The sequence below is a fragment of the Otolemur garnettii genome, unplaced genomic scaffold, assembly GCF_000181295.1.
Source record: "Otolemur garnettii isolate 467f Iridium unplaced genomic scaffold, OtoGar3 scaffold00115, whole genome shotgun sequence".
Taxonomy (NCBI): Eukaryota; Metazoa; Chordata; class Mammalia; order Primates; family Galagidae; genus Otolemur; species Otolemur garnettii.
This window is the reverse complement of record NW_003852510.1, coordinates 4,879,011-4,906,601: the sequence shown is the minus strand read 5'-3', so window position 1 is coordinate 4,906,601 and position 27,591 is coordinate 4,879,011. Positions and strand designations below refer to the sequence as shown.

Here is a 27,591-nt window from a genome sequence, read left to right as displayed (position 1 = left end):
TTTTTTTTTAATCACTTTCTTGCTTGGTGATTTCAGTCCTATGTATTAGTTTCTCCGTGGTAGAACATCATACAAATAAAATCATTCACTGGGTATTCCTTTATTATCTCTGGCATCTTTTGTCAAGCATGCTTTTGAGATTCATTCATACTGTGTATATAAGTAGTTAACTTTTTGCTGATGAATATTATTTTATTGCATGAATGTGTCATAATTTATCTTCATTTGTTGGTAGACACTTGGATTGTTTCAAATTTTTGGCTGTTGTAAGAGGGGCTATGAATGTTCATATTCAAGTTTTTGTATGGGCACACGTTTTAATTTCCTTTGTAAATACCCAGAAGTAGAATTGTCAAGTTATATGCTAAGTATATATTTAATGTTGCAGGCAACTGCCAAAATGTTTTTTTTTCTTTTCCTGTTTTTCCATTTTTTGGAAAAATTGATGTAGAATTGGAATTAGATCTTGTATAAATGTTTGATAGAATTCACACATAAAATCATATGGGCCTGGAGTTTTATTTGTGGGAAGGTTTTGACTTCTTTAATAGATTAGGCTATTCAGGTTATCTGTTTCTTCTTGGTTGAGCTTTGGTAGTTGGTTTCTTTTAAGAAATTTGTCCTTTGTGCCAAGCACAAAGGAAAAAAAAACCTAAAAAATGAAATTTGTCCATTTTAGGTGTGACTTCATATTTATTGACCTATAGCTGTTCATAATTTTTTTTTTTTTTTTTGAAACAGAGTCTCATTTTGATGCCCTTGATAGAGCGCTGTAACATCATAGCTCACAACAACCTTAAACTCTTAGGCTCAAGTGATCCTCTTGCCTGAGCCTCCCAGGTAGCTGATACTACAAGGACCCACCACAACGCCTGGCTAGTTTTAGAGATGGGGTTCTTGCTCTAGTTTAGGGTGGTCTGGAACTCCTGAGCTCAAGCAGTCCTCTCTTCTTGGCCTCCCAGAGTGCTAGGATTATAGGAGTATACCATGCCCAGCCGTTCATGGTATTTTCTTTCTTTGTTTTTTGTTTGTTTGTTTGTTTGTTTGTTTTTAAGAGACAGTGTTACTTTGTTGACTTTGGTAGAGTGCTGTGATGTCACAGCTCACAGCAATCTCCAGCTCTTAGGTTTAGGCAATTCTCTTGCCTCAGCCTCCTGAGTAACTGGGACTACAGGCACCCACCACAAAGCCCGGCTATTTTTTTGTTGCAGTTTGGCTAGGGCCAGGTTCAAACCCGCCACCCTTGGTATATGGGGCCGGCGCCCTACTCACAGAGCCACAGGTGCCGCCCCATGATATTTTCTTATCCTTTTGTAGCATCTGTAGTGATGCTCCATCTTTCATTCCTCATATTAGCAATTTACATGTTCTTTTTTCTCTTCTTGAATACTAGCTAGAAGATTATGAATTTTATTGATTTTTTTTTCCAAGGAACTCATTTTTTGTTTCATTGATTTTTTTTCTCTGTTATTAGTCTGTCTTAGATTTCGTTCTCATTGTGAACCTGTTACTCATTTCACCAGACTTTCAAACACTTTTATACCTTTTGAGGTATACTGCAGGGACTTTAAAATAGTATCCTTCCATTTTTCTGCCCAGTATCTTTTGTGTTATTGTCATACGTTTTACTTCTATGTGTATAATGGAATATACACATAGAAGCATCATGTGTTTATAATAGACATTATAAACCTTATAATGCTTTGCTCGTGTATTAGTTTTAAGAGAAATTAAAAGTGAGAAAATATTTTATTTGTACATACTCAGACTTGACAGAGTACAGAATATCTCTGTATACTTCTTCCTCATGTTCTCCTAATGTTAACATCTTACCTAGCCATGGTACCATTTGTTAACAGTAGTGCAATACTTTTAACTGAACTTAGACTATATTTGGATTTCACCCATTTTTCTACAGTGTCCCTGTTCCAAGATCCAATCCGGGATACCACATTGCAGTTAGTTATTAAGTCTCTTTAGTCTTCTCCATTCTGGACCATTTCTCAGTTGTTCATGTTTTTATGATATTGATAGTTGTAGAGAGCACTGGTCAAGTATTTTGTTGAATGTCTCTCAATTTTATTTTGTCTGATATTTTCTTTATTATTAAATTATAGTTAATGGTTTGGGGATGAATACTATAGTAGTGATGTGTCTTTCAGTACGATTTAGAATAGTTCTATCTTTGTAAAAATTACCCCTGTAACCTCTGTGTAATTAGCCTCTCCTTGTACTTTTAGCCCTTGGTGACTATGGATTTATTTTTCAGGCTATAATGTTTCCTTTTCCCATAATGTCATATAAATGAATCACAAAGTTATCTTCCTTTACTTAGCAAAATACATTTAAGATTCATCCTTTCTTTTGAGTAAATCAATGGCTTGTTTCTTTCTATTGCCCAGTAGAATTCCTTTGTTGTCTGCATACCACAGATTGTTAATCTGTTTACCCGTTGAAGGTGAATTTGATTTTTTTCCCTCCAGTTTTTGTCTATTAAGAATAAAAATGCTATAAGCATTTGGATATTGGTTTTTATGAAAACATAAGCTTTTATTTTTCTTGGATGGATCAACTTTGAAGCCTAGATCTAAAATTTCTTAAAGAAAACATAGGAGAAATATATGTGATCTTGTTCAGCACTGAATTTATAAATGTAATACTAAAACCACAATCTATAAAAGAAAAAAAATCAGTAAATTACATTCTTTTTTTCTTTTTCTTTTCTTTTAAGAGAACAGTCTCACTTTGTTGCCCTCAGTAGAATGAGCATCGACACAGCTCATAGCAACCTCAAACTCTTGGGCTCAAGAGATTCTCTTGCCTCAGTCCCTCGAATAGTTGGGGCTACAGGCGCCTGCCACAGCACCTAGCTATTTTTAGAGACAGGGTCTTTCTTACTCTTTGCTCAGGCTGGTCACCTATGAACTCAGGCAATCTACTTGCCTCAACCTCCCATAGTGCTAGGATTACAGGTATGAGCCACTTCACCAGGTCCAATAAATTATATTCTTTCAAAAAAATTTTAAAAATTGGCCATGTGTAAGACAGTATTAAAAAAATACAAAGACAAACCACAGATTGGGAGAACATATTAGATTTAAGACTTGTATCCAGAATGCATAAAAAGCTATTAAATCCCAACAATAAGAAAACAGTCTAATTAAAAAGGGGGTAAAAGATCTCAATAAATAATCTACCAAAGAAAATATATGGATGACAAATAAATATATGAAAGGATGCTCAGATGTTCATGCCATTTGTTATTAAGCTCTGTTTTGTTATTACCACACAACTGTTAAATTTACCTTTTAAAAAATTGACAGCACCAAATGTTGTTGGATATTGTGGAATACCAGGAGCTTTCATTCATTGCTGCTGACAATTTAGAATGGTACAGCCACTTTTGAGTATAGTATGGCATTTTCTTTTCTTTCTTTTTTTAGAAACAGAGTCTCATTTTGTCGCCCTCAGTAGAGTGCTGTGACATTACAGCTCACATAACCTCCAGCTCTTGGGTTTGGGTGGTTCTCTTGCCTCAGCCTCCTGAGTAGCTGAGACTACAGGCACCCGCCACAAAGCCTGGCTATTTTTTATTGCAGTTTGGCCGGGGCTGGGTTTGAACCTGCCACCCTCCGTATATGGAGCCGGCACCCTACCCACTGAGCCACAGGTACCCTATGTAAAAGTTTTTTAAAAGAATGTTAAATTAGAAAAAAGACCACAAGGCATAGCCTGCTTTTGTATTTTCAGGGTGTTAGGATTAACGTAATGGTCATAATGACAACAATGCAGTTTACCATCATAATCATTGTGAGTTTCCTTACAAGCTTGATTCTACATGTGAAGATGTTTTTAGTGTGGCTAGAAAGGGGCTAAATTGTTAGTATGGAACTTTTGAAAGTATCTTAGTTTCAGCTCTGCAGTTAAATCTTGACATAATTATTATCTGTTAGTATATAGTTTTTTTGTTTGTTTGTTTGTTTTATTTTGTTTTTTGAGACAGAGTCTCACTTTGTCACCCTTGGTAGAGTGCCATGGCATAATAGCTCACAGCAACGTCAGACTCTTTCTTGCCTTAGCCTCCTGAGAGCTGGGAATACAGGTACCTGCCACAACCCCTGGCTACTTTTAGAGATACAGTCTTGCTCTTGCTCAGGCTGGTCTGGAACTTCTGAGCTCAAGCAGTCTACCTGCCTCGGCCTCCCAGAGTGGTAGGATTATAGGCATGAGCCATTGCACCCAGCCCTTATAGTTTTAAACAGTCTATAACTCATAATGATTTTGAAGATCACAGCAGTAAATTTACAAGGTTTTATCCTGACAATATACATATATTTTCATTTTCAAATGATAGTATTATAACATTTTGTGTAGTTGACAATGTTCAGTTCCATGCTTAAATTAAACAATAAAATGATAGCAAAAGAAAAAAAAGGAAATACAATTGGGTGTTACACTTTTTATTCAATTTCTGTTATAGATTTCTTCTAGTTGCTTTTCATTGTAAGTGATAAGAACCATGCTGCATATTTTAAAAATAAATATAACTTACATAAGATGAATGACTGCATTGAGGTGAAGTATCTCATTTAGGTCAACTACTTACTGGTGGCACAGCAGAGAATACTTTAAAGGTGACCGTATGGCCAGAGGGCCATAGCTTATTGCCAATTTTTCTGTGCTCCCTTCTATACTGCAGCTATGGCTTCTCCTTATTTTCGTAAGATGTTGAACTCACTACTTTCTGAGAAATCCCGTAGCACTCTATCTATATCAGATATACTATGTTCATCACTCTGTTTTCTATTGTGAATTGTGCTTTCATTTTTTTTTCCCACTTAAGATAGGATCTCCCTCTGTCACCCAGGCTAGAGTGCAATAGTGTCTTTTTATCTCATTTTATTTCTACTATTGACTTTTTTTGCTATGCCTATTTGTTTTATTTTTAAAAAATTACTTGTTGCTCTAAGGGAAATGCTCTTTTTTTTTTTTTTTAATTTAGCAGGCTCATTTCTCTGATATTGGAAATGCTCTGTATCTGCACCAATCATAAAGGGATCACTAGACGCAGGTTGCTATTGAGCAATTGAAATATAGCTAAGGTGACTGAGGAAATACATTTTTATTTTAATTCTAATTTATATAGTTAGATGAGGTTAATGTCTCTTGAAGACTACATACCTGTTAGGCTTATTATGATATATAACTAAGTTATCAGCCCACCTTCAAATAATACAACAGTTTATGTATAGTAATAATTTTCCTTTTGTGCACTTTCATTTCTTCCTCTCATCTTTTTGTGTTGTTATAGGTTTTGTATCTATATGTATTATAAGTCCAGTGGTACACTGTTGCAATTTCAAGTCAAACAGTTGTTTGTCTTTTAATGTGGTTAAGGGAAGATGTACCATTTCTACTGCTGGTATTTCTTTGTATAGATTCTAATTTCTACCTGCCATCCTGTTCTTCCTTCTTAAAATGTTTTATTTAACATTTTTTGTAGTGCAGTTTTGCTGGCATGATATATTTTTAACCTTTTTTTTTCCTGGAAAGTTGATTTTGCCACCATTTTTGAAAGTTATTCTCATTGGGTATAATATTCCAAGTTGACAGTTTTTCCTCAGTTTTAAAGATCTTACTCCATTGGTTTTTTGACTGGCATTGAAGTATGTTCTCATTCTTTTTTTCCTCCGTGTGTAATAGTTCTTTTTTTTTTCAATTTACCCTCTAGATTTTCACTTTGTTTTTCAGCAGGTTTGTCTATATTTCAAATTTTTCCTGCTAGTAGTTCTCTGCATCTCTTTGATCTGTGGTTGGTTATTCATTTACTTTAGAGTATTCTTAGCTAACATTCTCATCTTCTTGAACTCCAGTTACATATGTGTTAGATTATTTGATAGTGTCTCATAGATTTTGAATTCCTATTTTTTTTATTATGTCAATCGTTTTTGTCTTTTTGGCTTTCATTTTGAATAAAATACCTTTTGACCTCTCTTCAAGCTCACTGATTTGTTTTCAGCTTTGTCTAATCTCCTGATAATTCTTTTGAAGTTTCTCTGAGATTTTGGTTTAATGTTTCTTTAGCCTTTGTTCTTAGATAAGTACCTCATGTATATTGCCCATATTTACCATGAAATCTTTTAATGTATCAATTAACGTTATTCTTTTTTTTTCCTTTTTTGGAGATAGTCTCACTTTGTCACCCTTGGTAGAGTGCCCTGGTGTCATAGTTCACAGCAACCTCAAACTCTTTGGTTCAAATAATTCTCTTGCCTCAACCTCCCAAGTAGCTGGGAGTATAGGTGCCTGCCACAATGTCTGGCTATTTCTAGAGACGAGGTCTCACTCTGGCTCGGGCTGGTCTTAAACCTGTGCACTCAGGCAGTCCCCCCGCTCCTTAGCCTCCCAGAGTGCTAGGATTATAGATGTGAACCACCACACCACTTTTTTTTTCCTTTTTTTTTTTTTTTTTTTTTTTTTTTTTTGAGACAGAGTCTTACTTTGTTGCCCTTGGTAGAGTGCCATGGTATCATAGCTCACAGCAACATCAAACTCTTGGGCTCAAGTGATTCTCTCTCTCTTTTTTTTTTTTTTAAACAGACAGTCTCATTTTATTGCCCTCAGTAGAGTGCTCTGATGTCACAGCTCACAGCAACCTCCAACTCCTGGGCTTAGGCGATTCTCTTCCTAAGCCTCCCCAGTAGCTGGGACTACAGGCGGCCACCACAATGCTCAGCTATTTTTAGAGATGAAGTCTCACTGTGGCTCAGGCTAGTCTCGGACTTGTGAGCTTAGACAATCTACCTGCCTCAGCCTCCCAAATGCTAGGATTATAGGCATGAGCCACAGCGCCCAGCCCCTTCAGGGTGGTTTTGATTTGCATTTCTCTGATGATTAGGATTTTTTCAGGTATTTGTTAGCCATTCATCTGTCTTGTTTAGAGAAGGTTCTGTTCATGTTTCTTGTCCAGTGATATATGGGATTGTTGGGTCTTTTTTTGTTGATGAATTTGAGTTTTCTATAGATTCTAGTTATTAAGCTTTTGTGTGATTTATAATTTGCAAATATCTTTTCCCATTCTGAAGGTTGTCTATTTTGCTTTGGTTATTGTCTCCTTAGCTGTACAGAAGTTATTCAGTTTATTAAGTCCTATTTGTTTATTTTTGTTGTTGCACTTGCCATAGAAGTCTTCATAACATCTTTCCCCAGAAGAAATAAATCATTTAAATACCTTAATACCTTAAAAAAGTGATATCAGCCTAACCTCCTAATATAGTGAGACTGTCTTTTTTTTTTTTTTAAAGTGTTACCACTAATTAAATAAATTTGCATTTAATATTATGCAGGTGAAGGTTACTGTGTGAATCTCAAACAGTATACTCAATAAATTTATCAATATTTGAAAACAATTCACTCTTGTGAAGAAATCTTAACCACTGCTATTTAAATTTTAGCCAGAAATTATATTATATTTAATTATTATATAATTATATTTATAATTATAAATAAATTATAATTATAAAATTATATTTAATTATAATTAATATTGACATTTTTTACTAATAAATTTGAAATATTTTCACTAATACTCTCAAAAATAAGTTGAGTGGTTTTCCTATCATAGGCTGTACATACTTTCTTCAGTTACGTCTTTGTCTTTGTGTAGTGAATATTATACATAAGGAAAATAAGAGAAATTATCTTTTCATGGTTAAGGGTAAACCAAAAGACTTGGAGTCTTATGTTCTTTTAGACCAGTTAATATTAATCAATAGAGGAATGTCTTGTAAGATATAGGTTGACAATAATAAATCCTAAAGCTTATTAATGACTTTATTTTTAAACCATTTTTCTTTTTCTTTGAGACAGCATCTCAAGCTGTTTCTCTGCTGTAGCGTTGTAGCTCACAGCAACCTCAAACTCATGGGCTCAAGTGATTCTCTTGCCTCAGCCTCCCAAGGAGCTGGGACTACAGGTACCTGCCTTAACACCTGGCTATTTTTTTTGTTGTTGTTGTTGCAGTTGTCAGTGTTGTTCTAGTAGGCCCTGGTTCAAACCTGTCAGCTCTGGGGTATGTGGCCAGTGCCCTACCCACTAATGAGCTACAGGTGCCACCAAACCAATTTTCTTATAACAGCACTATCTTACTTCTCCATTCAAATTTTCTGTCTTTAGAGTCCAAGTGATGTGCTTGGACTCTACGACACATTATACTAATGTATGTTAAGTAACATTCATTTACTTACATAATAACATACATAATATTTACTCATTATTTATTTCTGTATTTTTGAGATAGGATCTTGCAGCGTTGCCTGGATTATTAGAGTGCAGTGGCATCATCATAACTCACTACAACCTCAAACTCCTGGGCTCACGTGATCCTCCTGCCTCAGTCTCCTGAGTACCTGGAACTAAAGGTGCATGCCGTCATATCTGAATATTTTTTTACATTATTTGTAGAGGTAGGATCTCACTGTTGCTCAGTCTAGTCTCCAACTTCTAGCTTCAAGCAATCCTCCCTCCTAGCTTCAGCTTTCCAAAGTGCTAGGATTATAGGCATGAGCCACCGTACTCAGGCCTCATTTATTTATTCAAAGATATTCATTAGTGTCTACCTAGTACCAAGTACTGTCCTGTGTGCCTGGGATATATCAGTGAACAAAATGAATAAAAATTATGGGGTTTATATTTTAGAGGGCATGGTTATTTATTTATTTAATTAGTTTATCAATTTTTTTTTCGAGACAAGAGTTTCACTTTGTTGTGCTTGGTAGAGTACCATGGTGTCAAGTGGTTCTCTTGCCTCAGCCTCCCAAGTAGCTAGGAGTATAAGTGCCTGCCACAATACCCAGCTCTTTTTAGAGACAGAATCTCGCTTTCACTCAGGCTAGTCTTGAACTATGAGATCAAATGATCTGCTGGCCTCAGCCTCCCAGAGTAGTAGTATTATAGGCATGAGCCACCGCTCCTGGCAACAGCAGGTGTGATTTAAATCCTAGACATAATGAGTAAACAAGCATTCATTATGGTTTCTAAGTAGGGACAAAATTATGTATCTGTTCAATTAAAGTAAGGAAAATTACATTAAAAACGACTTATTTTTCAACCTGGCTTAGTTTTCTTAAATCCCATTTTTAAATACTGGCTATGAACCATAAAATTATGGGAAACATTCTTTTCAAAAACAGAGGTCAAATGTTAAGAAAATGACTATGTTGCTCCTATGTGCCCATGATAATTTCTTTTTTTTCCATGTGTAATAATCAATCTTGCTGTATAATGTAATAATTTAATGTGTTGGATATTTTTGATAGTGGTTATAAAAATCTGTTTATGTATCTGTAAACTTTTGTTACTATTTGAGTTTTAATTTTGTTGGCTTTAATATTGTAATTTTTATTGCAATTCTAAGCAAAGTGTTATAGCACATTTTTAATTTTTTTTGTTATTTACTTATTCTTTTTTAGAAAGCTGTCTCTGCTTTGGTTGTTTGTCTAAGTTACTTTAGTTATGAAGAGAAATTAAAAACATTTCGATATCTTATGTACAGTTGGTCCTCTATATCTGTGTCTTCTGCATCCATGTATTCAACCCACTGTGGATCAAAAGTATTAGGGAGAAAACAATAACAAATAATATAAATGTAAAAAACAAGAATGTAACAACTGTTTACAGGGCATTGGCATCGTATTAAGTATTGTAAGTAATCTAGAGATAATTTAAAGTCAGAAGGATGTGCATAGGTTATATGCAAATATACCATTTTATATAAAGGACTTGAACATTTGTGGGTTTGATATCTGTAGCATGGGGCGAGGGCAGGAGAATTGCCCTGGAACTCAATCCTCTGCAAATACTGAAAGATAATTTATATCTTAATAGTTTGGAATTGAGTAGGTTATGTTAAAGGTTCAGCATATGGTATAATAGTGTTTTATAGTATTGCATATGTTGTCACAAAAACATTATTAATTTAAATGTTAATACTTAAATTTTTATTGACTTATTAAATTGAATCCATTTCTTTCAGGCTATCAGAATGGGTTAATTTTTTTTATTTGTTTTTTTAAAGCAGGAAACCCTAAATGTCTTTATTGTTTTTATGAAGTGTAACATAGAGCTCACATGATTAAATCTTTTACCTGAAACATTAAGTAGACCTTAATGATTCTTATGTTTTTGGGAATAGGTGGGGGACCTGAGATTAGAAGAGCAGAAATTTGAGAAATAATTTTGAAAAGGGACGGGATAAATATGGAGTCAACAAAATTAGTGTTCCTGATAGATTTAAGAATAGTTACTAAAACAATAGACATAAACTTTTCATTTGGTTTTTATTTTTTTATTTGATTTTCAAACAATTCTCAGTGAGTAAAATTCTTTTGATTCTGTGTTTTGAATTATATTTTTTACCTACAGATTCTCTCTGTGGGGAGAAAATAGTTTGTTCCTGAGGGAATTCTAAGCTCTCTTTTTTTTTTTTTTGACACAGAGTCTCACTCTATTGCCCTGGATAGAGTTCTATGGCTTCATAGCTCACAGCAACCTCAAACTCTTGGGCTCACACAATCATCTGGCCTCAGTGTCCCTAGTAGCTGGGACTAGAGGAACCTGCCAGCATACCTGGTTAATTTTTCTGTTTTTGACAGAGATGAGTTCTCACTTTTGCTCAGGCTGATAACCTGAGCTCAGGTTATCCACTCACCTTGGCCTCTCAAGAGTGCTAGGATTACCGGTGTGAGCCATGGCACTGGCCTGAATTCTAAGCTTGATAGTTGGAGAAATGACAAATGAAACCCATAACCAAGACTAGAAAGGTATGTGCATTTGTAGTTTATGATGCACACTAACTAGATACTAGAATTCTGTTACAATTGTTGATATTTTTAATAAATTTGAGGAAGGAATAATGTGGCCTGACCCATTCAAACCTTTGCTTATGATGGTTGGAGTGGTTGCCCTTTGGTTAATGGCTGTGATAACCTTTGCTTAGCTAATACTGCATGCCAATTTTAGAACTTATCCTTAAACTGACAATTTGCCTGCCACTTGTAGAGTTAAGTGATATAACGTAGCTGATCAATGAGGAGGAGAATGGAGTCAAGAATTTGTAGGAATGAATATACTCAGAGAACATGTTTCTGCTTGAGATAATGAGCATATTATTTCAAAAAATGTAGTTGTACATTTTTATTTTTATTGATTATTCAAAGATACAGCCTTGTAATATCCCTGTAAGAGCTATTGCATAGACATAAAAAGGAGAAGTGGGTTTGGCGCCTGTGGCTCAAGCAGCTAAGGTGCCAGCCACATAGATCAGAGCTGGTAGGTTCAAATCCAGCCCGGGACTGCCAAACAACAATGACAGCTACAACCAAAAAATGGCCGGGGACTGTGGCAGGAGCCTGTAGTCCCAGCTACTTGATAGGCTGAAGGAAGAGAATAACTTGAGCCCAGGAGTTGGAGGTTGCTGTGAGCTGAGATGCCACGGCACTCTACGCATGGCGACAGCTTGAGGCTCTGTCTCAAAAAAAAAAAAAAAAAAGAGGAGAAGTGATGATTGTGGTTAGGGAACTTTTAGGTTTAGAGCTAATCAATCTGTTTTCTGGTAGAGCACTAATGTATGTGGTTAATTTAGTATGCAGACAAGTTTTTATTTGTTATTAAGCAGTTAGGTTATCTTTTAGCCTGTTGGCCAGTCAACACCAAGCTGGTTCCTTTAACTTCATAAATGTCAGTATATGCAATTTTACATGTCTTAAATAACTTAAATACATTTCTTACTCTTTTCCACAGCATGTAGAGTCCATGAAGCACAGGACAGTAAAGCTTCCTACTCATGTCACCAGAAGGATCTCTTTGAAAGATTTGCCACAGTACTATCAGAATAATTTGAAGCTTCATGTGTTCACCAACAGAAGTCTGTTCACCTGGGCACTAACTAGAAACAGCGTTACAATGTTTTCATTTCTTTGAGCTTCAGGAATCCAGGGGAGTGAGTTGAAAATCTGAAAATGCGGCCATGGACTGGTTCCTGGCGTTGGATTATGCTCATTCTTTTTGCCTGGGGGACTTTGCTATTTTATATAGGTGGTCACTTGGTACGAGATAATGACCACCCTGATCACTCTAGCCGAGAACTGTCCAAGATTTTGGCAAAGCTTGAACGCTTAAAACAGCAGAATGAAGACTTGAGGCGAATGGCTGAATCTCTCCGGTAGGTTCTAAGATACTGAAGGGAGAATGATGAAATATTGTACTTCATTTTTTGGTGTAGGGCTTCATTCAGCTATTGAAAAATTTCTGTAAACTGCTTTCTTTGCAGAAGTTTAAATATCCTAGGGTATTTTTTATCTGTATATTAAATATAGAGAATTTCTCCGTAGTGGCGGCATTCTATTGTTACATATGAATTTAAATATAAAAAAACTATGCCATTTAATTTATGTACTTACTTTTTACTCACAATTATCTTCTTCATTTTGACACTTTTGATAAATCTGAACTTTGTATGATTTAAATTAGTGTATGTCATAAATTTTACCATATAAATTATAACAAAGGCAATAATTGGGAGACTGAATAAGTCTAACTATAACTTATTACAACAAAGAAACAGAAATTCATCATTAAGTAAAATAAATGGATATGGCCTGTGGAAAATTACTATCATTGCTACTTCTAGTCTATAAATGTGACATATCTGTTAGAAGGTATCAACTGTTTGACAAACTAAATCCCCTCTTTTCAGAGAGCAAGTAAACATAGTACTACATATTTTTTTCAAAGTGATCAAGTTTGAAAGTTACCTAGTATCTTCTAATTCCTTTACTTTATATTTGCAAATGATCAGATAATTAGTTCTTCCTGTCTCTGAACATAGAGGTTGAGGCTTAAATTGATGACTTGTGAGTCATTACTCTAGATCTGGCAATTGACTCTAAGGGAAATGGTATAGAGATAAAGAGATGAAAGTTCACTTCTTTTTGAAAAACAAATAAATTGAGTAGTGGAAGTAGAAACATCCAATTGTGGGAAGAATAACAGGAGAGGACTATGTTATGGAAACTAAGGAAAGTTCTGTGAGGGAAGAAAATAGTTGGCCGTGTTATTTACTCTTGAAGGGATAGCCTATGGTATGGTTCTGCCATTTCCCACCACCACTGCACTGCCCCCTACTCTTGCCTTAAAACTCAAATATTTCCTTTTGTCTAGTTCTATAATTTTTTTCTTCACTATAATAGTACTTTGTGTCTTTTTATGTCCTATGAAAGACAATGCTAGGTGTTAAGACAAAAATGAATGAAACAGGGCGGCTCCTGTGGCTCAGTGAGTAGGGCACTGGCCCCATATGCTGGGGGTGGTGGGTTTGAACCCGGCCCTGGCCAAACTGCAACAAAAAATAGCTGGGCGTTGTGGCAGGCACCTGTAGTCCCAGCTACTTGGGAGGCTGAGGCAAGAGAATCACCTAAGCCCAAGAGCTGGAGGTCGCTGTGAGCAGTGATGCCACGGCACTCTATCGAGAGTGACAAAGTAACACTCTGTCTCCAAAAAAAAAAAAAAAAAGAATGAATGAAACATTATCCTTGTCATTTGTAGTAGTACCATTCAGCAAGATAGTGAATAGTCAGGCATGGAAAATGGACAGAGAACTTCTTGAATTTGTATATCATTTTATTTCCTGCTAGGAGTAATCAGGGAAAATCACAGAGGAGGTCATTTTTCAGTGGAGTCTATTCATTTATTTTTTATGGGAACCAAAGATTAATAATTTATTGCCATGTGCCAGATACTGTGCCGAGGACTTTTCCTGGATCATTTCACTGAATTCCACAGTATCTTTATGAGATCATAGTACCACTCTCATAACGATTTCACAGATAAAGAATTGTAGGGTTGTTAAGTAGTTTAATTGCCCAGTGTCACTTTTCTCAAGTGATAGAGCCTATCCCAGTAGTTATGACTGTAGTACCTGAGCTCTCAGGAACTGTGTTGCCTCCCTGAGGAGAAAACAGATTACCCCAAAAAACTTAACTGAAAGTCTCGGGGAGGAAATCACCAAGAATAGCTACTACTCTAGTTGGTTTTGGAGTTTGCTTTGATTGTAGTAAAATCTTACTCTATATCGTGGGAAATTTGCTTCTAAAAGATTTTGCATCTTAAAAAATAATCGAGGCTTAGGGTGGCACCTGTGGCTCAAAGGAGTAGGGTGCCGACCCCACATGCCATAGGTAGTGGGTTCAAACCCAGCCCTGGCCAAAAACTGCAAAAAAAATAATGATAATAATAATAATTGAGGTTCATAAATAAATGTGTACTCTTTTTCTAGTTCCATCTTCAATACTATTACCTACCCATTTAATTAATTAATTAATTAATTTGAACCAGAGTCTCACTCTGTCACTGTGGCACTCTGGGTAGAGTGCGGTGGCATCAAAGCTCACAGCAACGTCAAACTCTTGGGCTTGAACAATCCTCTTGCTTCAGCCTCCTTAGTAGCTGGGACTACAGGTGCCTGCCACAACACCCAGTTAGTTTTTCTATTTTGTTTTTTAGTAGAGATGGAGTCTGGCTCTTGCTCAGGCTGATCTCAAATTCCTGAGCCCAAGTGATCTGCCCACCTTCGCCTCCCAGAGTGCTAGGATTACAGATGTGAGCCACTGTCCCTGGCTGTTTGCATTTTAAAATTTCTGACTGCCATGAATCTTGTTTTGGTTGCATGAAGGGAAAGCTTCACTTTAATATGGGCTGTTCCTTCTGGAAAATAATCTTTGGGTCTCTAAAGTTATTTTCTTTATATTCTTAGATGTTGAAATTAAATTTTCAGCTACTCTGTTTAAATATAGAGGTAGCTTTTAAGGGCTGAACAGCTTAATAAGTCATGCTATAATACATGTATCATGTAAGTACAATCCCAAAATACAGACTAAACAAATAAGGTCATTTTTATATAAAGGCATAAAATTTCAGGAAAATAAATAGTTATTTTCCCTAAGTTTCTTCCCTAAGAAGAAACCCTTCTTAGGCCCCTCTATTGACTTTACTGGGGCCATTTGTGTTGCATCCAAAGGGATTTCATTTTAGAACCCTTGATATGAAAGGAAAATATTGGCAATTCTACTAGCACTGGAGTTTTTTTCCTTGTTGTAATTTAAGTAATATTTTGTACTCAATATATTATAATTTTAATTTTGTTTTATTTTTGAGCCTGGGTCTTGCCCTGTTGCCTGGGCTAAAGTGCAGTGTCATCATCATAGTTCACCGTAACCTCCAAATGCTGGGCTCAAGCAATCCTCCTGCATAACTAATTTTTCTGTTGTTTTTTGACATGGAGTCTCACCATGTTGCTCAAGCTGTTTTGAACTGGTGTCAAACTGTCCTGTTGTCTCAGTCTTCCAAAATGCTAAGGTTATAGGAGTGCACCTCCACACCTGGGCTTATACTCAATTTGCTATGTTATTTTCTGATAGGAAAATAGGTTCATAAGTCAGATTATAAAGGATTAATTCAGATGTCTGTAAAACTAGATTTATTTGAGGTAAGATACATGGATTTGAGTTGGAAAGCAACCCAGAAGCCTGAAACTATATTTTTTTTAGATTCAGGACCATAATATTTTTGGCAGAGTAAGGACATGAACCTCACTTTCCCTCTATTACAGTGGTTCTCAATCTGTAAGGCGTGACCCACAGGAACTGTATTAAAGGGCTGTGGCATTAAGGAAGGTTGAGAACCACTGCTCTATTACTACAAAATGTCCTCTGAGCTCTTAGATTGATTTCATTTCACAAATCATGGATGAGTTCATATAAATAATAATGGTAATTAAAGCTTATATTGATAATTTACTATACGGTCAGGCACAATATCGAGTGCTTTAAGGTTTTTAGTTTAACTTATTTGTTTTAGAGATGAGAGGCTTGCTGTGTTCAGGCTGGACTCTTCCTGGGCTCATGTGATTCTCTTTCCTTAGCCTCCTGAGTAACTGAGTCCCTAGGCATATGCCACCGTGCCTGGCTCCAAGTGCTCTTGTAGTCCTTACAAGTCCTTAAGATAGGAATTACTATCCCTGTTTTATAGATTAGAAAATTATGAGTGATTAGAACAATAATTTTAAAAGCAGTTAATCAAAGTTCTGGCTACATTTTGCTAATTTTTGTTGATAATATTACAGATTTAGGAAAATAATTTTAAAATTATTTCTTTGAGGAGTGCAGATGTACAAGCACCATGTATGGGAGGGGAGATTGCTCTGTGTATGTGTGTAAATCTGACTTAGTGATAAATAATTGCCATATAATAAAATTCACTATTTTTAGCCTAGAGATCTATGAGTTTTGGCAAATACTGTGTGTAATCATCACCACAATCAAATTACGGAAGAATTTTACTTCCTTCCAAAGTTCTGTTTTTCCCTCTTATAGTCAAATTGTGTCCCCAGTCTCCTGACCCTGGCACCTACTGTAAGGTGACCAGATTTTAACATTGGTAAAGCGGGACACCACTGACCGGGGGCGGGGTGGTGGTGGGAAGGGTTTTTAATTAAAAATTTGGTCTACATGGAGCAACAAAAATTTTCATAGAACACAAAAATAGTATTGTAATATATATTTTTTAATTTCAACATAAGTACAATTTACAAATATAATACAATAAAAATTATGTATAGTATTATTTTATTCTTTGGCATATTTCTCATTTGAGTGAATTTTTTTTAGTAGATTGCTGTTGTTTAAAATTTTTCACAAGAATTTGTTAAATTATATTTCACACATAAAATGGCTTTCAAAGTCTCAACACTTAATTGTGATTTTTCTAATGTCCACACTTTATTTACCATAGAAAAAACGCATTCAGTTGCAGCATTAGTTCCTCATAAGGACAGCGTGTATCCCATGATTTTTAGTGCATTATTGTATGGAACATGGTTTGTTTCAAAATGATGAAATATTTCTAACCATTTGTTTTCTGTTGTGATTTTTGCTGATGCCCAAGATTTAACCTTTTCCTTATCATTATATTTTTTTAATAATGATACCTCATAAGTCGTGTCACTTTCAAGGCTGGGGCTAGACTTTTTGCTGCCACTATAAAATATAAATAATATGAGTACTGTCTGCTAAATTCATGAAATAAATAAATTACTTACCTAAATTATCTGAATAGCTGATGTGTTGACATCACTTGTTTAACTAGCACTAGCATGCAGTATGATGTGTATTGTCTGTGAGACAGTTACAAAATGTTTTTGTCCTTGCCAATGCCAAAAAATGCCATCGTTCATTAAGTCCAAACAATAGTGGTCGAATTTTAACAATGAATTAACAATGCAAACTTTGATAAGCAGTTTTTGATAATCAGTTCTCAACAATTATTTATTAAAGTTTAACATTATAAAATTAACAAAAATAATATAAAACTCATATCCTGGTAAAGTAGCCACATGGCAGCTGAAAACCGTATATTCCCTTCCGGTTCTCCCGCCATTCCCTAGCCTGTCGTGCATTCTTTCCAAAAATCAGGACTTTTTAAAAATACCACAGGACACGAGACAAGTTGTTAACCAAATTATTAAAAAATTGGGACTGTCCCACCAAAAGCGGGACGTCTGGTCACCTTAACCTACTGATCTGTTTTCTGTCCTGCTTTTTTCCTGTCCCTGAATGTCATGTAAATGGAATCCTGTAGTATGTGTCCATTTGATTCTGGCTTTTTAAATTTAACAAAGTGTATTTGATATTCATTAGTGTTACTGTGTGTATTGGTAGTTTAGTTGTTTTTATTGCTGAGTAGTAGTTTTATTCCCTTTTAATGTTGAGTGCTATTTCATTGGATAGAGGTTTTTTAGTCTCTTTAGTGTTCTATAGCACTACCTGAGACTGGAAAATTTATATAAGAAAGATTTATTTGGTTCATGATCCTGGTTGTTGAAAAATCCTACATTGGACAGCTGCATCTGGTGTGGGCCTCAGGCTCCTTTCACTTATGGCCTAAGTCAGAAGGGTAATGGGTATGTGCAAAAAGTTAGAACTCATCAGTTACCATGCGAGTGGGAACTCACTCAGCCCTGACGGACAACATTAATGTATTCATGAAGAATCATGACCCTATGACCCAAACACTGCTATGTCCCTGTGACCCAAACATTACTACCAAGTTGGAGGTCTGTTTTTGAATTTTTTTTTTTTTTTTGGGCCGGGTTTTTGTTTTTTTGCCCCAGCTGGAGTATAGGAGAGTGCAGTGGTGTATCATATAATCACTGCAACTTCAAACCCCTGAACTCAAGCTATCCTTCTGCCTCTGCCTCTGCATCCCAGATTGTGAGCTACCATACCCTGCCAGGCATCAAATTTTAACATGAATTTTTATGGAGACAAATCACATTCAAACTATAGAAAAATCCATTTACCTGTTGATGAATGTTGGATTGTTTCCATTTGGGGGGCAGTTATGAAGAAAGGCACTATTTATTAACTTTTGCCCTTATAAGATTTTATGTAAACATTAAGTTTTGTTTCTCTTGGGTAAATAAATACCAATACTACTTGCTATTGGCAGTTATTTTGTTTTAGCTATTCTAATAAATATGTAGTGTTATCTCCTTGACGTTTTAATTTGCATTTTTATAATAAATGATGTTTAGGTGTTTTTATTTTTTATTTTTTGAGGCAGAGTCTCGAGCTGTTGCCCTGGGTAGAGTGCCATGGCATTGTAGCTCACAGCAACCTCCAACTCTTGAGCTCAAGTGATCCTCTTGCGTCAGTTTTTCTATTTTTGGTAGAGATGGGGTCTCGCTTTTGTTCAGGCTGGTCTTGAATCCATGAGCTCAAGTAATCCACCTGCCTCAGTCTCTCAGAGTGCTAGGATTATAGGTGTGAGCCACTGCTGTACTCAGTCAGATTTATTTATTTATTTATTTTTTTTAAAGACAGTCTTACTTTGTCACTCACCCTTGGTAGAGTTAGTAGGGCGTTATAGTTCAGAGTAACCTCAAACTCTTGGGCTCAAGTGATTCTCTTGCTGCAGCCTCCAAAGTACCTGGGACTACAGGTGGCCGCCACAGTGCCCGGCTGTTTTCTAGAAGCGGGCTCTTGCTCTTGCTTAAGCTAATCTGGAGCTCCTGAGGTCAGGCAATCTACGCACCTTGGTCTCCCAGAGTGTTGGAATTATAGGTGTGAGCCACTATGCCCAGCCTGTTGTCTATTTTTAAAAACTGAATTATTTCTTATTATTCAATTCTTTTTAAAATTGGGGTTATAAAACAGAATTGTATTTGTAATGTAATATGGTATGATATAATTTGATATAATATAGGATGATGTAAAAATGTAGAGGTTTAAAGCTACAACCACATTACTTACTCTAGATTTTTTAATTTAGGCTGGCATCAGCTAGGCTTTTAAAAAAAATTTCATGGAGGGTTACTTTTGTGGCTTAATTGTGGTTGGGTAGTCCAAGTTAACCTCACTTACCTTGAGACCATCAGCTAATTCCCTTCCATGTTTCCTTTCTGGCAGGATAGCACAAATTTCTTATATACAGTGTTCCAAGAGGGCAAGAGCAGGAATTGCAAGATCTCTTGAGCATCAGAAGTAACACAACATCATTCTACCATATTCTGTTGGTCTTAGGAAATTGAAAGATGGAAGAAATAGACTTCACCTCTTGGTTGGAGGAACTACAAAGAATTTGTAGCTATATTTTTCCTACCAGCCTCATTACAACCAGAAGCAAGATTGGGTAGATTGGATCAGATCAAATCTTAGTGGTTTTAAGCATACCTGATAGAGAGGTATGACACAGTGAAAAGTGTTAGGGAAGATTTAGATTTTCACATGGATATGGCGTATATCCCTGACTGGAGATAAGAGACTATTTGGGAAACAATAATCTCTTACAATATTAATCTAGACATGCAGTAATGTACATTTAGACTAAAATTAATGATTGAATCTGTTTGCTTTGGTATTTAGGCTTTCTACATGCTTCCATTTGTATTTTCTCCATATTTCTTTTCTTTTTTTTGAGATAGAGTCTCACTATGTTGCCCTTGGCAGAGTGCTATGGTGTCACAGCTCACAGCAACCTCAAACTCTTGGGCTTAAGCGATTCTCCTGCCTCAGCCTCCAAAGTAGCTGGGACCACAGGCATCTGCCATGACACCCAGCTGTTTTTTTGTTGCAATTGTCATTGTTGTTCAGCAGGCCCAGGCCAGGCTTGAACCTGCCAGCCTCAGTGTATGTGGCCAGTGCCCTAACCATTGAGCTATGGGCACTGAGCCATTTTCTCAAAATTTCTGTCTTACTTGTTAATTGCTAGCACATTAGGTAGTAGGTTTTCTTTTAAAAATTTAGAAAACATAACTTTCTTCAGCCTTTTGTATTTCATATTTGTTTTGTCTCACCTTTATTAATCTGAAATTTCTGTCAGCTCACAGAATTTTTGCTCCTTGGAATTTGAACCAGCCACATTTCTTCTTAGTCGCAGTTGAAATTTTCCAGAAAATATCTGGAAAAATTGTTGAAGTTTGTCTAGAAATTCCCTTGAACAGTAAAGCTCAGACTTAATGGGTATCAGAATCCCACAGAGTTATACAATCTAAAGAATGACTTATTGACACTAAGTTAATCCTTTTTATTTAAAAGGCATTTACTTTTGAGAACACAAGTTTAAAAAACTTGCATGTGACTTTTGGCCTATTCATAAGCTTTGTTTTATTTCTTCATTTATTTATTTTTGCCCAGGAAAGCAGAAGAATTTCTTCTAGAATTTAGATGTTAGGTATAAAACTGCAAATTTACAGACCACAAAGAATTACCTTTTTTTTTTTTTTGAGTCATGTGTAATATGCCCAGGTGGATTATAGCCAGGATATAAACATTTTGGTGTAAAAATTTATTCAGGCAACAGAAATATGGAACAGTGATACTGGTAGAAAGAACTCATGTAGTTCTTCACAAATCATGTCTTATTTTTGTTTGAGAAGCTTTTTAGAGAGGAGGGAAGCCTTTGTTCTAATTGGTTGGTTGGAAGATCTGCTGTAGGCTATCTTCTCTATAATTGCCCATCTCTCATGTAAGAAGTGTACTTACATCCCTAGAATATGTGACATAGATTATAATGTATACAGCATCTGCCATCTAATTATAACCTTCCACTAACACTGTTCATTGTGTGTGTGGGTCCAGTAGATTAAACCATAGGCCATTATGGTATTCACGTCTATCAATTTCCTTCCTTATTTACCGTTAAGCATACTTAACAAGGAAAATTATCAGAGGTAAAGAAGGAGCATTGAATAATGATAAAGGAGCAAATTCTCTAAGAAGACATAATAACCTGAACGTGTATACCCTTAACAAAAGAGTGTCAGATACATCAGCCAAAATATTTAAGGAAATATTTTAAGGAAAAATAGATAAATTTACTACTATAGCTAGAGAATTTGAGGCCCTTCTTCTAGCAACTGATAGATCTAGCAGGCGGATAATTAGTAAGGATATAGTTGACATCAATAGCACTATTAATCCATGTGACCTAATAGACATTTATAGCAGACTCTATTAAGCAACAGCACAATATACATTTATTATTTGAAACCCTTCTGCTCTGGTATGCTCTCTGTTTTGGATTAGGGCGTTCTTTTAAAAGCTCCTGTAGGTTATCTTAACATAATGAATAGGAAAGTCTGTGTATTTGGATTTGGCTCAGGGGGAAGAATTGGGCTGTTGAATTTTCTTCTAATTTATAGTATCAGCTGGAACTCTATCTGGTAGAGAAAAATTGCTTTTCCTCTTTATGTCAAGCTCTATTCATTCCCTACCCCCAACAAAGATGGTTTAATAGGAATCATCTATGTATTATAGAATGAAGGGTAAGATTATGCTTTCTCATTACTAATCATAATTATATTCCTCATTCATATTAATATACTGATATGTAATATCAGAATTACCACCAACAAAAGAAAATTAGAGTAAATTAACTTTCACTGTTTGGGAAATAGTACATGTTTAAGATTTCTAGCGATAGCTGTATGATTTTAAAAAACAAATAGAGTCAAGTGGTATGATTTTAAAAAGCAAATAGAGTCAAGTGGAATTTTTTATAGTTTCTAAATCAAACAATATAAACTATTAATAGTATAAATAGGAAGGAAATTATAAACCTTAGTGAAAGGCACTGGATAAATTTCAGAGTAAAAGAAGGAGTAAAAGGCAGGCACTGTGGTATTCAACCTGAAGTCTCAGCTCCAGGCTGAAACAGGAGGATCACTTGAACTCAGCAGTTCCAGACTGTAGTAGATAATTGATGATTCATAGGCTTGTTTCATCAAAGCCAGCGAGGGAGAGAATCTGCTAACAAGGTGGAGTTTCAGTTCTTTGTAACACAATTATGGAAGTTATATCCCATCACCTTTATAGTATTCTATTGATTAGAGCAAATCATGGGTCCCATTCACACTTGAAGAGGGGATGTCCCAAGGGCTTGAATACTGGAAGACAGAAATCAGTGGGGGCATCTTAGAACCAACTGCCACAACAGGGACCATGTCTTTTTAACATATTTTATTGTGCTCAATAATAATAACGTGGAGATTTTCATTGTAAACTAACACTTTTACATATATTATTTTATTTAGAAGGTAAGTGATTTGCCTTATAACACATGGCTAGTGAAGGAGCTAAGGAAATTTTACCCCAAATTATGACTAATTGACATAAAGAATATTTTTAGTTGGCTCGGCGCCTGTGGCTCAAGCGGCTAAGGCGCCAGCCACATACACCTAAGGTGGCGGGTTCAAATCCCCAGCCCGGGCCTGCCAAACAACAATGATGGCTGCAACCAAAAAAAAATGGCCAGGCGTTGTGGCTGGCGCCTGTGGTCCCAGCTACTTGGGAGGCTGAGGCAGGAGACTCGCTTGAGCCCAGGAGTTGGAGGTTGCTGTGAGCTGTGATACCATGGCACTCTACCCAGGGGGACAGCTTGAGGCTCTGTCTCAAAAAAAAAAAAAAAAAGAATATTTTTAGTTAAAGGCCATTCACAGTCAAAGCATTGGAAGGGGCTTATGTGCATAGATAAGCATCTCCTCTATCTGCATAAAGCCACACTGACCAGATCAGGGAACCAAAGAGGGGTAAGCTGACTTACCTTTCCTCTTCCTGAATGCTAGCACACCTGGCCAAAGTCATTTAAAACACAATACCTGGCTCTGAGCCTATAGGACAGTGGTTATGGCACCAGCTACATACACCAAGACTGATGGGTTCAAAGCCCGTCCAGGCCAGGTAAACAACGACAACTGCAACAAAAAATAGCCAGGTATTGCGGCAGGCACCTGTAGTCTCAGCTACTTGGGAGGATGAGGCAAGAGAATCGCTTAAGCCCAACAGTTGGAGGTTGCTATGAGCTGTGATGCCACAGCACTCTACCGAGGGCAACATAGTAAGACTGTCTCAAGACAAAACAAAACACGATACCTGTCTGTCCAGGTAATTTACAAGTTCCCCCCCATGTGTTTTTCCTCCCTAGAAACCACTTGGTGCACTAGTACTGCACATTCTCCCTCTCCCTTCAAAAAGACATCTGTAAACGTGTCCAATGATTACTGAGATATTGGGTAATCACTCTTGTGGTACCCCACATGCACATGGTATTTGGAAGTAAACATTTCTCTTATGAATCTGCCTTAACTGTGAGTTGATGTTTCAGTGAACTTTCAGGGGAAAAAGGGCAAGTTTTCTCATAATCTCTACACTGGTAAATACAAAACAAAACCAATAAATTGAAATAGCATGACTCTAGGAAGTATAGAATAACATAATGTGATATTTTTTATTAAACATGAAATGTTTTTAGTGGCTCAAGTCTGTTTTGAGATGTTCTTAAGTTGAGGTAGGTGGCATTTTTACCACAATTAGAATGCTAACCATGTTACTGTTACTACTATTTCAGACTATACATTCCCATAACAGTGAACTTCACTTTTAGTGTTTTTGTTTGTTTGTTTGTTTTGTTTTTTAAGACAGAGTTTCACTTTGTCACCCTTGGTAGAGTGTCGTGGCATCACACTTCATAGCAACTTCAAATTCTTGGGGGTAAGAGATTTTCTTGCCTGAACCTCCCAAGTAGCTGGACTACAGGTGCTTGCCACATTGCCGGGCTATTTTTAGAGATGAGGTCTTGCTCTGGCTCAGGCTGGTCTCAAACCTGTGAGCTCAGGTAATCTACCTGCCTCAGTCTCCCAGAGTGCCTGGATTACAGGAGTGAGCCATGGTGCCTGGCCTTAACTTGCATTCATGAATATTTATAATTCAGCCTTCAAAATATAGATAAAAATGCAATTGGAGTCAATCAACTATTGAACCCAAATAAGTAAGTGTAGCTTTCATATGAATAATAAACTATTCAAGTCTAAATTGAATTTGGCTCCCTTCTCACTAGGGATCCTTATAATAGCTCATTTGCTAGAGATGGTTGTTTGCATTTTTTTGGGGGGAGGGGAGTGTGGGTTTAACAGGGACTGATGAACAGTGGGACAAATCCAACCCCTGCCCCTTGTTGTTGTTTTTATTTTAATAGCCTTCAGGATAAAGAATGGTTTTACATTTTTAAATGGTTGGAGAAAAAACAAATTCATGGGAAATATGCAACAGAGGCTATTTGTAGCCATAAAACTTAGACTATTTACTTGCTGGTCCTTTATAGGGGTTTAATAACCAAAAGTTTGTGTGAACCAGAATATCCTCATTATTAGCTTTTGTCTCCTGTAATTTCTCGAATTGTTTGTTATGCATGTTGCACATGAGTATGGACATGATCTGAAATTAAAGTCCAATATTATTCTTAGGTTCCTATTGACTTTATTATAAATCTTTATAAACTACTTTGTGTTTCTGATTTCTTCTTGTGTTTATTATATGTTCAGCTATTCTAATGTTTTCTTCTCTTTGCCTCCAAGAGGCAGCTTGTATTTAGAGCAGATGTGGAGCTTAGTGGGTGGAGATCTGGTATTAGAAAGGAATAGTCTAGGGAAATGGAAGGAGCATGGGCTTCTAAGATTTGAATTTAGATCCCAAGTCTACCACTCACTTACTAACTTAGTGGTTTTAAAAAAGTCTCTTAATCTTTTAATCCTCAGTTTCTTCACTGATAAAATGGCAAAAATAATACCTATTTTGCAATGTTGCTTAGTTTTAAATGAGATTTTAATATATAGAAGAATTCCTATGTATTAGTAAGTCCTCAATAAATAGATTTTAATGGTAGGTACTAATGGTAGATGGTAATCCAAAAAGCATGTGATCTTATTTGCTTTCATAGAACTCAGAATACTTGTTTTCATCTTTCTTATAAGGGGAAAGAAATAGCTTATGTAAAATTGTTAACACGATGAATTAGGATTCAGAAAATTTAGATATTCTTTATAGGAACTGTTCACCCGGAGATAAATCTTTGGATCTAGAATCTAGTAGAGAAAGTAGATTGGGGTAGATGATGATATTCAGTTAAATCTGTTATGTCTTTAAAAAAACAGGATAAATGATAGACTAGGTTAAATAGAAGCATAGAATGGGCTTTATTGCTCATAATTTAGCTCTTACACCTGAATATGATTTTTAAAGTGTTCCATGCTTTCAGGTACAGGAATTACAATATCCTACTCTAAGCTTTATTTAAAACATAGGAGTTTTAATTATTCATTATCACTACTCAGAAAGTCTTCTAGGGAAGGATGTACCATTCATAGAGAAAGGTGTCATATGAATAAAAATATTAAAATCTTAAGTAACTCAATTGCAAAAATTTAAACTTTGTGTTTGAATTTTCTCTTCCACATATAAATGCCATATAGCTAAAGTGAATCTGCATTAACTACTTTGCAATGTGTGAATACTAGAGCTAATTCTTAAGGTTTTTGTAGAGACTGGGTACTTCTGTGTTGCCCAGGCTGATCTTGAACTCCTGGCCTCAAACAGTTCTTCCTGCTATGGCCTCCCAAAGTTCTGGGAGGCATGAGCCACCATGCCCAGCCTTAATGCCTGACTTCCTATGGTTGCTGTGAATGATGACATTAAATAACATGAATAACTGTGTGTTCCTAATAGACAACCAATTGCTGAAATAGTAGAAAACACTGGGTATCACTACAAAGTGGATGCCTCCCAAGCATTAATTGCTTAACTTAATCATCCTGGGCAAAAGAAACAGTCATCATTCATGTTTTATAGTTGGTCACATAAATATTAAGCAACCTGTTTATGCTAACAGGGTAAAATTTATTTAGACTTAGAAATAGAATCTAAGCCTATAAGTTTTTTCCTTCTCTTCATTAAAATGCACTTACTAAATTCGTAATAGCACATGAGGCTATGCTAAGAAAATTACTTTGACCTTACCTTGATCTCTAATAGCTTATAATTAAGATTTGCATTAGACATTGCAAATTGCTAGTAAGAAGTATTAGTCATGAAGGGGCTAGTAATGGACTTACATTGAATGCAATTTTAGGGTACACACATAGTAGTATAATGGGTTAGAATGCAGTAATAACATTAGAGACAATATTGGGGTAAACAGTAAGTTGAAGAGTGGATGTGGGAATTATACATCTCAGCTGAGAAAAGTAAGAAGCATCAGCATAGTACTTCCTGGTTGTAAAAAATGCTTCTGATCATGAGAGTCTTCCAGTGAGTCATTATCTTTTTTGCTGGTAGAGGGTCTAGCCTCAGTGTTTATGGCTACTGATTGATCAGGGTTGTGGTTACTGAAAGTTGTGGCAGCTATGGCAGTTTCTTAAAATAAGACAGCAATAAAGTTTGCTGCATAACATTTTTCACAGAAGATTTTTCTGTAGTGTGTAATGCTGTTTGCTAGCGTTTTACCCATGGTAGAACTTCTTTCAAAATTGGAGTTACTCCTTTCAAATCCTACAGCTTCTTGGATTTGAATTTTCTAAATCCTTTGTTGTCATTTCAACAATATTTACAGGGTCTTCACCAGGTATTGATTCCATCTCAAGAAACCACTTTCATTGTTTATCCATAACAAGCAACTCCTTATTCATTTAAGTTTTATCATGTGTTTGTAAGCAATTCAGTCACAACTTCATGTTGCACATCTAATTCTAGTTCTCACGTTACTTCCATCATATAGGTATTTGCTTCCTTCACTGTAGTCTTGAACCCTCAAGTCATCCATGATGTTTGGAGACAGTTTCTCCAAACTTTAGTAGTGATATTTTGACTGCCTCCCATGAATCACAGATGTCTTAATGGCATCTAGAATGATGAATCCTTTTTAGAAGGTTTTAAATGACTTTGCTCAGATCCATCAGGGGAATCTCTATCTATGCTTGGTATTTATGGCCTTATGAAATGTATTTAAGTACCGGCATTAAGCCTTGAAAGTCAAATTTACTCCTGGATTTGTGTGCTACAGAATGGTTTTTGTGTTAGCAGGTGTGAAAATAACATCAACTCTGTACATCTTCATGAGAACTCTTGAGTGACCAGATGCTTTGTCAAGGAACAGTAATAGTTTGAAAGGATTGTTTTTTTGGAGATAGAGCTTCAAGCTGTCACCCTG

The 27,591-nt window shown here is 36.0% G+C and overlaps 1 protein-coding gene across 3 annotated transcripts in view; it reads left to right on the top strand.

Annotated features, from left to right (window-relative positions):
* Window positions 1-27,591, top strand: part of FUT8 (fucosyltransferase 8) — a 287,292-nt gene that overhangs the window by 110,107 nt on the left and 149,594 nt on the right. For 2 of the 3 annotated variants that reach the window (XM_023517616.1, XM_023517617.1), the window contains one exon: window positions 11,800-12,220. In XM_023517616.1, coding sequence (XP_023373384.1) covers window positions 12,018-12,220 — 203 coding nt within the window. In that variant the 5' untranslated portion in view covers window positions 11,800-12,017. Of the gene's footprint in view, window positions 1-8,395; window positions 8,421-11,799; window positions 12,221-27,591 lie in introns of those variants that run through there. The other variant, XM_023517618.1, reaches the window with a different exon arrangement.